Raw genomic sequence first — 11,315 nt, forward strand, 5'->3', positions numbered from 1 at the left:
CCTCTGCTCCGGAGCGATCCTGATACCAAGTTACCAAGGGTTCATTCCTTGGTAACGGCCGTTCCTCTGTTTGTGCAGTAATGTTTTTTGATTGAGAGGTAGACAGCCGAGTTAACCCCCACCTACTGGCTTAGGTGTATCATGGTAGTAGGGGGAGCAGTTTAGCTGGGATGCGACTGATAAGCCCCTCCAGCAGGGTTGGCCCTGTCTAGTGTGGACTTATGAGGAGCAACGCACGGGCCTGCTCACTACACCAGGGTATACTCCTGTGAGCATGGGTTTGAGTATCAGAACTGCATATATGTGATTATATTTTTTATTTCATTTATGCTATGTTAACCTAGTGCAGATATAGTTGTTCACCCGCCCTAATGCCCTAAGTACTACGCATATGTTTATTTTCATGCAAATGCAAGCATACACCTTTATATATGCTCCTATCAATATGATATGCATACATACTCCTACTTTATACACTACACACATGCACATGCATACACATAAATTGACATGCGCACATCATATGTGCATACATATGTGTATAAGCATTCACATATATGCAAACAAAAATGCATACACATCTTGTACACGTTTTATGACTAAACACACGCACATATATATATATATATATATATATATATATATATATATATAGCCATACATATGCTTACACACACGTATGCACACATACGTTTATGAGTACACATTAGTGATCACGCACATATATGTGTATACACCTATACTTGCACATATATATATACACACACACACACACATATATATATATATATATATATATATATATATATATATATATATATGGTTTGCTGCCTGGCCTGTATACAGATACCAAGAGTGCTGTCAAGTGTGGGGAGGGCATCTCTGCCTTTTTCCCGGTGTCTGCCGGGGTGAGACAGGGATGTGTCCTGGCCCCAACCCTTTTCAATACCTGTATGGACTGGATACTTGGCCGTGTCGTGAACCGTAGTTCCTGTGGGGCATCAATTGGTAATTTCAAGGTCACAGACCTTGACTTTGCCGATGATGCAGTGATTCTAGCAGAGGCGCTGCATGAGGAGGCGAAGCCATTGGGACTCGCAGTCAACTGGACCAAGACCAAGGTTCAGGAATTTGGGGACTTTTTGGATGTCGATGTTCAGTCTGTGTATGCCTGTGGCGAGAACATTGAGGTCTTGGATAGCTTCACTTATCTCAATAGGAGTATTTGGCGCTGTCGGTATTTGACTAGGAGAACTAAGATCAGGCTCTTCAGAGCACTGGTGATCCCGGTCTTACTCTATGGGTGTGAGACCTGGACACTGAACAGTGCTCTGAAGGCCCGTCTTGACTCCTTTGGTACTAAGTGTCTTCGCAGAATCATGGGGTATACCTGGAGGGACCATGTGTCCAATCAGAGGATACTCCATGCGACTGATTCAAGACCTATTACCAATCTGATACGCGAGCGCCAACTTCAGCTATATGGGCATGTGGCTCGTTTTCCTGAGAAAGATCCGGCTCATAGGGTCATCTCCGAGAGGGTTGACCCAGGCTCGAGAAGACCAAGGGGAAGGCCACGGAACTCTTGGCTGAAGCAAGTCGATCAGAACTGCCAAGATGTGCTGGGGGTGGGAAGGAATGCTGCATGGAGGCTTGCTCAGAGGGACCCCAGGAGGTGGAGGCAAAGGTTGGGCGCGGCAAAGCGCAGCTATGCGTATGCCCCCTTATGATGATGATGATGATATATATATATACACAAACATACACATGCATACACACACATATAAATACACATACATACATATATACACACACATACCCATATATATATATATACATACATACACACATACACATATACACTTATATAAGCATATATACACACACACTTACGCATATACATATATATACATACACATGCGCATACATATGCATACATATACATACACACATATGAATATATGCACGCACATACATATACATACACACATATTAATATATGCACGCACATACATATACATACACACATATGAATATATACACATATGCACAAATATATATATCTATATATATATACACACACACACCTGTATACTCTCATGTACAAGCACAGGAACATGCACATACATCTTGCGCTCCTATACCTAACTAAACGCATACATATAGCTGTACATACACATAACTGTTTACATATGCCCGTATATGTGCATAGGTGTACCATGCCTGTATATAAGTCTAGACACGAATATGTATTGCTTCTCTTGCATACACACACATGGGGACATACATACAAACATACATGCACCTGCGCACTTCCGTGCATACGCACTCATACTCATGCACAGGCGTTTGAACAGTGTCTGCCTGAGCGCACATACGCATTATAATGAACACATGTATTATAATGTGTATAAATTGTAGGCTTGCAGTAGAGGGATGGAGGGAAGGAGGCGGGAGAGGAGGAGTTAGGACGATGTTGGAATGGGTAAGGATGGGTTTGGGGTTAGAGGAAGTTAGAAAAGTGATTTTGTATCTGGCACTTTTTCAGAGAGGTGTCGCATTCTTTAGAGGTTGCTAAGCCTACTGGTCTGGCACTCGGTTGAGGTGGAAGTGCTTGTTGACGTGGTCGTGCTTGTTGATGTGGAAGTGCTTGTTGACGTGGTCGTGCTTGTTGATGTGGAAGTGCTTGTTGACGTGGTCGTGCTTGTTGATGTGGAAGTGCTTGTTGACGTGGTCGTGCTTGTTGATGTGGAAGTGCTTGTTGACGTGGTCGTGCTTGTTGATGTGGAAGTGCTTGTTGACGTGGTCGTGCTTGTTGATGTGGAAGTGCTTGTTGACGTGGTCGTGCTTGTTGATGTGGAAGTGCTTGTTGACGTGGTCGTGCTTGTTGATGTGGAAGTGCTTGTTGACGTGGTCGTGCTTGTTGATGTGGAAGTGCTTGTTGACGTGGTCGTGCTTGTTGATGTGGAAGTGCTTGTTGACGTGGTCGTGCTTGTTGATGTGGAAGTGCTTGTTGACGTGGTCGTGCTTGTTGATGTGGAAGTGCTTGTTGACGTGGTCGTGCTTGTTGATGTGGAAGTGCTTGTTGACGTGGTCGTGCTTGTTGATGTGGAAGTGCTTGTTGACGTGGTCGTGCTTGTTGATGTGGAAGTGCTTGTTGACGTGGTCGTGCTTGTTGATGTGGAAGTGCTTGTTGACGTGGTCGTGCTTGTTGATGTGGAAGTGCTTGTTGACGTGGTCGTGCTTGTTGATGTGGAAGTGCTTGTTGACGTGGTCGTGCTTGTTGATGTGGAAGTGCTTGTTGACGTGGTCGTGCTTGTTGATGTGGAAGTGCTTGTTGACGTGGTCGTGCTTGTTGATGTGGAAGTGCTTGTTGACGTGGTCGTGCTTGTTGATGTGGAAGTGCTTGTTGACGTGGTCGTGCTTGTTGATGTGGAAGTGCTTGTTGACGTGGTCGTGCTTGTTGATGTGGAAGTGCTTGTTGACGTGGTCGTGCTTGTTGATGTGGAAGTGCTTGTTGACGTGGTCGTGCTTGTTGATGTGGAAGTGCTTGTTGACGTGGTCGTGCTTGTTGATGTGGAAGTGCTTGTTGACGTGGTCGTGCTTGTTGATGTGGAAGTGCTTGTTGACGTGGTCGTGCTTGTTGATGTGGAAGTGCTTGTTGACGTGGTCGTGCTTGTTGATGTGGAAGTGCTTGTTGACGTGGTCGTGCTTGTTGATGTGGAAGTGCTTGTTGACGTGGTCGTGCTTGTTGATGTGGAAGTGCTTGTTGACGTGGTCGTGCTTGTTGATGTGGAAGTGCTTGTTGACGTGGTCGTGCTTGTTGATGTGGAAGTGCTTGTTGACGTGGTCGTGCTTGTTGATGTGGAAGTGCTTGTTGACGTGGTCGTGCTTGTTGATGTGGAAGTGCTTGTTGACGTGGTCGTGCTTGTTGATGTGGAAGTGCTTGTTGACGTGGTCGTGCTTGTTGATGTGGAAGTGCTTGTTGACGTGGTCGTGCTTGTTGATGTGGAAGTGCTTGTTGACGTGGTCGTGCTTGTTGATGTGGAAGTGCTTGTTGACGTGGTCGTGCTTGTTGATGTGGAAGTGCTTGTTGACGTGGTCGTGCTTGTTGATGTGGAAGTGCTTGTTGACGTGGTCGTGCTTGTTGATGTGGAAGTGCTTGTTGACGTGGTCGTGCTTGTTGATGTGGAAGTGCTTGTTGACGTGGTCGTGCTTGTTGATGTGGAAGTGCTTGTTGACGTGGTCGTGCTTGTTGATGTGGAAGTGCTTGTTGACGTGGTCGTGCTTGTTGATGTGGAAGTGCTTGTTGACGTGGTCGTGCTTGTTGATGTGGAAGTGCTTGTTGACGTGGTCGTGCTTGTTGATGTGGAAGTGCTTGTTGACGTGGTCGTGCTTGTTGATGTGGAAGTGCTTGTTGACGTGGTCGTGCTTGTTGATGTGGAAGTGCTTGTTGACGTGGTCGTGCTTGTTGATGTGGAAGTGCTTGTTGACGTGGTCGTGCTTGTTGATGTGGAAGTGCTTGTTGACGTGGTCGTGCTTGTTGATGTGGAAGTGCTTGTTGACGTGGTCGTGCTTGTTGATGTGGACGTGCTTGTTGACGTGGTCGTGCTTGTTGATGTGGAAGTGCTTGTTGACAGTGGTCGTGTTCTGATGTTGAAGTGCTTGTTGAATTTCGTGCTTGTTGATGTGGAAGTGTTGTTGACGTGGTCGTCTTGTTGATGTGAAGTTGCTTGTTGACGTGGTCGTGCTTGTTGAGTGGTCGTGCTTGTTGACTGGTGTGCTTGGTTGATGTGGTCGTGCTTGTTGATGTGGTCGTGCTTGTTGATGTGGTCGTGCTTGTTGATGTGGAAGTGCTTGTTGAGTGGTCGTGCACTTGATGTGGAACTGTGGTGTTGCTTTGATGTGGTCGTGCTTGTTGATGTGGTCGTGCTTGTTGATGTGGTTGTGCTTGTTGATGTGGTCGTGCTTGTTGATGTGGTCGTGCTTGTTAATGTGGTCGTGCTCTTTGACGTGGTCGTGCTTGTTGACGTTTTCGTGCTTGTTGTTGTGGTTGTGATTGTTGATGTGTGGAAGTGCTTGTTCATGTGGTAGTGCTTGTTCATGTGGTCGTGCATGTTAACGTGATCGTGCTTGTTGATGTGGAAGTGCTTGTTGGTGTGGAAGTGCTTGTTGATGTGGTCGTGCTTGTTGACGTAGTCGTGCTTGTTGATGTGGAAGTGCTTGTTGAAGTGGTCGTGCTTGTTGACGTGGTCATGCTTGTTGACGTGGTATTGCTTGTTGATGTGGAAGTGCTTGCTGAAGTGGTCGTGCTTGTTGACGTGGAAGTGCTTGTTGAAGTGGTCGTGCTTGTTGATGTGGAAGTGCTTGTCGACGTGGTCTTGCTTGTTGATGTGGAAGTGCTTTTTGACGTGGTCGTGCTTGTTGATGTTGAAGTGCTTGTTGAAGTGGTCGTGCTTGTTGATGTGGAAGTGCTTGTTGAAGTGGTCGTGCTCGTTGATGTGGAAGTGCTTGTTGAAGTGATCGTGCATGTTAACGTGGTCGTGCTTGTTGATGTGGAAGTGCTTGTTGGTGTGGAAGTGCTTGTTGATGTGGTCGTGCTTGTTGACGTAGTCGTGCTCTTTGATGTGGAAGTGCTTGTTGAAGTGGTCGTGATTGTTGAGATGGTCGTGCTTGTTGACGTGGTCGTGCTTGTTGATGTGGTCGTGCTTGTTGATGTGGAAGTGCTAGCTGAAGTGGTCGTGCTTTTGACGTGGAAGTGCTTGTTGAAGTGGTCGTGCTTGTTGACGCGGTCGTGCTAGTTGATGTGGAAGTGCTTGATGAAGTGGTTGTGCTTGTTGATGTGGAAGTGCTTGTTGAAGTGGTCGTGCTTGTTGATGTGGAAGTGCTTGTTGATGTGGAAGTGCTTGTTTATGTGGAAGTGCTTGTTGAAGTGGTCGTGCTTGTTGATGTGGAAGTGCTTTTTGAAGTGGTTGTTGTTGACGTGTTCGTACATTTTTGAAATGTTCGTGATTCTTGATGTGTAAGTGCTTGTTGAAATGGTCGTGCTTGTTGATGTGGAAGTGATTGTTGACGTGGTAGTACTTGTTGATGTGCAAGTGCTTGTTGACATGGTCGTGCTTGTTGATGTGGAAGTGCTTGTTGACGTGGTCGTGCTGGTTGATGTGGTCGTGCTTGTTGATGTGGTCGTGCTTGTTGATGCGGTCGTGCTTGTTGATGTGGTCGTGCTTGTTGATGTGGTTGTGCTTATTGATGTGGAAGTGGTTGTTGATGTGGAAGTGTTTGTTGATGTTGTCGTGCTTGTTGATGTGGAAGTGCTTGTTGATGTGGAAGTTCTTGTTGATGTGGAAGTGCTTGTTGATGTGGAAGTGTTTGTTGATGTGGAAGTGCTTGTTGATGTGGAAGTGCTTGTTGATGTGGAATTGCTTGTTGATGTGGTCGTGCTTGTTGATGTGGTCGTGCTTGTTGATGTGGTCGTGCTTGTTGATGTGGTCGTGCTTATTGATGTGGTAGTGCTTGTTGATGTGGAAGTGCTTGTTGAACTGGAAGTGCTTGTTGATATGGAAGTGCATGTTGACGTGGTCGTGCTATTTGACGTGGTCGTGCTAGTTGATATGGTCGTGCTTGTTGATGTGGAATTGCTTGTTGACGTGGTCGTGCTTGTTGATGTGGAAGCGCTTGTTGATGTGAAAGTGCTTGTTGAAGTGGTCGTGCTTGTTGATGTAGAAGTGCTTGTTGACGTGGTCCTGCTTGTTGATGTTGTCGTGCTTGTTTAAGTGGAAGTGCTTGTTGACGTGGTCGTGCTTGTTGAAGTGGTCGTGCTTGTTGATGTTGTCGTGCTTGTTGAAGTGGTCGTGCTTGTTGATGTAGTCGTGCTTTTTGATGTTGTCATGCTCGTTGATGTGGAAGTACTTGTTGATGTGGATGTGCTTGTTGATATGGAAGTGCTTGTTGACGTGGTCGTGCTTGTTGACGTGGTCGTGCTAGTTGATGTGGTCGTGCTTGTTGATGTGGAATTGGTTGTTGACGTGGTGGTGCTTGTTGAAGTGGTCGTGCTTGTTGATGTTGTCGTTCTTTTTTATGTGGTCGTGCTCGTTGATGTGGAAGTACTTGTGTATGTGGAAGTGCTTGTTGATGTGGAAGTGCTTGTTGACGTGGTCGTGCTTGTTGACTTGGTCGTGGTAGTTGAAGTGGTCGTGCTTGTTGATGTGGAATTGGTTGTTTACGTGGTCGTGCTTGTTGATGTGGAAGTGCTTGGTGATGTGGAAGTGCTTGTTGAAGTGGTCGTGCTTGTTGATGTGGAAGTGCTTGTTGAAGTTGTCGTGCTTGTTGATATGGAACTGCTTGTTGAAGTGGTTGGGCTTGTTGATGTTGAAGTGCTTGTTGACGTGGTCGTGCTTGTTGATGTTGAAGTGCTCGTTTAAGTGGAAGAGCTTGTTGACGTGGTCGTACTTGTTGAAGTGTTCGTGCTTGTTGATGTGTAAGTGCTTGTTGAAATGGTCGTGCTTGTTGATGTGGAAGTGCTTGTTGACGTGGTAGTACTTGTTGATGTTCAAGTGCTTGTTGACGTGGTCGTGCTTGTTGAAGTGGAAGTGCTTGTTGACGTGGTCGTGCTGGTTGATGTGGTCGTGCTTGTTGATGTGGTCGTGCTTGTTGATGCGGTCGTTCTTGTTGATGTGGTCATGCTTGTTGATGTGGTCGTGTTTATTGATGTGGAAGTGCTTGTTGTTGTGGAAGTGTTTGTTGATATGGTCGTACTTGTTGATGTGGAAGTGCTTGTTGATGTGGAAGTTCTTGTTGATGTGGAAGTGCTTGTTGATGTGGAAGTGCTTGTTGATGTTGAAGTGCTTGTTGATGTGGAAGTGCTTGTTGATGTAGAAGTGCTTGTTGATGTGGTCGTGCTTGTTGATATGGTCGTGCTTGTTGACGTGGTCGTGCTTGATGATGTGGTCGTGCTTGTTGATGTGGTAGTGCTTGTTGTTATGGAAGTGCTTGTTGACGTGGTCGTGCTTGTTGACATGGTCGTGCTAGTTGATGTGGTCGTGCTTGTTGATGTGGAATTGCTTGTTGACGTGGTCGTGCTTGTTGATGTGGAAGTGCTTGTTGAAGTTGTCGTGCTTGTTGATGTAGAAGTGCTTGTTGACGTGGTCCTGCTTGTAGATGTGGAAGTGCTTGTTTAATTGGAAGTGCTTGTTGACGTGGTCGTGCTTGTTGAAGTGGTCGTGCTTGTTGATATGGTCGTGCTTTTTGATGTGGTCGTGCTCGTTGATGTGGAAGTACTTGTTGATGTGGAAGTGCTTGTTGATATGGAAGTGCTTGTTGACGTGGTCGTGCTTGTTGACGTTGTCGTGCTAGTTGATGTGGTCGTGCTTGTTGATGTGGAATTGGTTGTTGACGTGGTCGTGCTTGTTGATGTGGAAGTGCTTGTTGATGTGGAAGTGCTTGTTGAAGTGGTCGTTCTGGTTGATGTGGAAGTGCTTGTTGAAGTGGTCGTGCTTGTTGATGTGGAAGTGCTTGTTGAAGTGGTCGGGCTTGTTGATGTTGAAGTGCTTGTTGACGTGGTCGTGCTTGTTGATGTTGAAGTGCTCGTTTAAGTGGAAGTGCTTGTTGACGTGGTCGTACTTGTTGAAGTGTTCCTGCTTCTTGATGTGTAAGTGCTTGTTGAAATGGTCGTGCTTGTTGATGTGGAAGTGGTTGTTGACGTGGTAGTACTTGTTGATGCGCAAGTGCTTGTTGACGTGGTCGTGCTTGTTGATGTGGAAGTGCTTGTTGACGTGGTCGTGCTGGTTGATGTGGTCGTGCTTGTTGATGTGGTCGTGCTTGTTGATGCGGTCGTGCTTGTTGATGTGGTCGTGCTTGTTGATGTGGTCGTGCTTATTGATGTGGAAGTGCTTGTTGATGTGGAAGTGTTTGTTGATGTGGTCGTACTTGTTGTTGTGGAAGTGCTTGTTGATGTGGAAGTTCTTGTTGATGTGGAAATGCTTGTTGATGTGGAAGTGCTTGTTGATATGGAAGTGCTTGTTGATGTTGAAGTGCTTGTTGATGTGGTCGTGCTTGTTGATGTGGTTGTGGTTGACGTGGTCGTGCTTGTTGATGTGGTCGTGCTTGTTGATGTGGTAGTGCTTGTTGATGTGGAAGTGCTTGTTGATCTGGGTGTGCTTGTTGAAGTGGTCGTGCTTGTTGATGTAGAAGTGCTTGTTGACGTGGTCCTGCTTGTTGATGTGGAAGTGCTTGTTTAAGTGGAAGTGCTTGTTGACGTGGTCGTGCTTGTTGAAGTGGTCGTGCTTGTTGATGTGGTTGTGCTTTTTGATGTGGTCGTGCTCGTTGATGTGGAAGTACTTGTTGATGTGGAAGTGCTTGTTGATATGGAAGTGCTTGTTGACGTGGTCGTGCTTGTTGACGTGGTCGTGTTAGTTGATGTGGTCGTGCTTGTTGATGTGGATTTGGTTGTTGACGTGGTCGTGCTTGTTGATGTGGAAGAGCTTGTTGATGTGGAAGTGCTTGTTGACGTGGTCGTGCTTGTTGATGTGGAAGTGCTTATTGAAGTGGTCGTGCTTGTTGATGTGGAATTGCTTGTTGACGTGGTCGTGCTTGTTGATGTGGAAGTGCTTGTTGACGTGGTCGTGCTTGTTGATATGGTCGTGCTTGTTGATGTGGAAGTGCTTGTTGACGTGGTCGTGCTTGTTTATGTGGTCGTGCTTGTTGATTTGGAATTGCTTGTTGACGTGGTCGTGCTTGTTGACGTGGTCGTACTTGTTGATGTGGAAGTGCTTGTTGACGTGGTCGTGCTTGTTGCCGTGGTCGTGCTTGTTGATGTGGAAGTGATTGTTGATGTGGAAGTACTAGAAGCTGAGGTAGAAGTGGTAGTCGACGTGCTGTAAGGATTATATTAATTCAGTTCATTAGCAACTTGACTGCAACTCTTACAGCTAATTGTTCAGCTGGGGAAGGTGGTGACAGGAGTTGTAAAATTTTGGTAGTCATGAAACACCCTCTCTCTCACTCTTTCTCCCTCTCCCTTTCTCTCTCTATATATATATGTATATATACACATACACACTGTTACTGCAGGGACAAAATGTGTACTTAGTTATAAAGAATCAGTTCTAATGCTTTGTGATATTACTAACATAAGATAAGTGGGAAATAGATGAGTATACCCTCATATCGTTTTCTAAAGTGTGCGACATCTTTAGGGAATTTGCATAACTAATATGCGAAAAGATTGGAAGCCATTTTGTTACTCAGAGAAGCCAAGTGAGGTGTTTAAGGTTAACGGAAACAATTGGAAAGTAATTGGGATAAAATGGATGGTAATGAATTGCATGTAAAGAGACGAAATCAAGATGTATCCAAGATGCAATTAAGTGCCACAAAAATCACCCAAGCGTTTCCAGTGAAACCCACCGGTCCTTGGCTCTCTGATAAAGTTAAACTCAAAGCCTTCTTAGCACAACAGTTAAAATTCAAGATATATATGCAGAATAACAGTCTTAAGATTTTCTGCATCTACTAGACTCAACAAGCACTTCTACATCAACAAGCACGTCTACATCTACTTCCACTTCAACAACCACTTCTTTATGAACAAGCACTTCTACATCAACAAGCACTTCTACATCAACAAGCACTTCTACATCTACATCCACTTCAACAAGTACTTCTACATCAACAAGCACTTCTACATCAACAAGCACTTCTACATCAACAAGCACTTCTACATCAACAAGCACTTCTACATCAACAAGCACTTCTACATCTACTTCCACTTCAACAAGTACTTCTACATCAACAAGCACTTCTACATCAACAAGCACTTCTACATCAACAAGCACTTCTACATCTACTTCCACTTCAATAAGTACTTCTACATCAACAAGTACTTCTACATCAACAAGCACTTCTACATCAACAAGCACTTCTACATCAACAAGCACTTCTACATCAACAAGTACTTCTACATCAACAAGCACTTCTACATCAACAAGCACTTCTACATCAACAAGCACTTCTACATCAACAAGCACTTCTACATCAACAAGCACTTCTACATCAACAAGCACTTCTACATCAACAAGCACTTCTACATCAACAAGCACTTCTACATCAACAAGCACTTCTACATCTACTTCCACTTCAACAAGTACTTCTACATCAACAAGTACTTCTTCATCAACAAGCACTTCTACGTCTACGAGCACTTCTACATCAACAAGCACTTCTACATCTACTTCAACATCAACAAGTACTTCTACTTCAACAAGTACTTCTACATCAACAAGCACTTCTACATCAACAAGCACTTCTACATCAAC

At 45.1% G+C, this 11,315-nt stretch overlaps 1 protein-coding gene across 1 annotated transcript; it reads right to left on the minus strand.

Annotated features, from left to right (window-relative positions):
* Window positions 1-2,564: 2,564 nt before the first annotated feature.
* LOC125027846 (serine-rich adhesin for platelets-like) lies at window positions 2,565-9,559 on the minus strand (the record flags this gene model as incomplete). The annotated part of the gene is given in 5 exon segments (XM_047616978.1): window positions 2,565-3,788; window positions 3,966-4,583; window positions 4,682-4,802; window positions 4,970-5,096; window positions 7,453-9,559. Coding segments are annotated over 5 exon segments (4,197 nt in total), but the record flags the coding sequence as incomplete, so codon positions are not given.
* Between the last annotated feature and the right edge of the window lie 1,756 nt (window positions 9,560-11,315).

This window comes from Penaeus chinensis, chromosome 8 (genome assembly GCF_019202785.1).
Source record: "Penaeus chinensis breed Huanghai No. 1 chromosome 8, ASM1920278v2, whole genome shotgun sequence".
NCBI classification, from domain to species: Eukaryota; Metazoa; Arthropoda; class Malacostraca; order Decapoda; family Penaeidae; genus Penaeus; species Penaeus chinensis.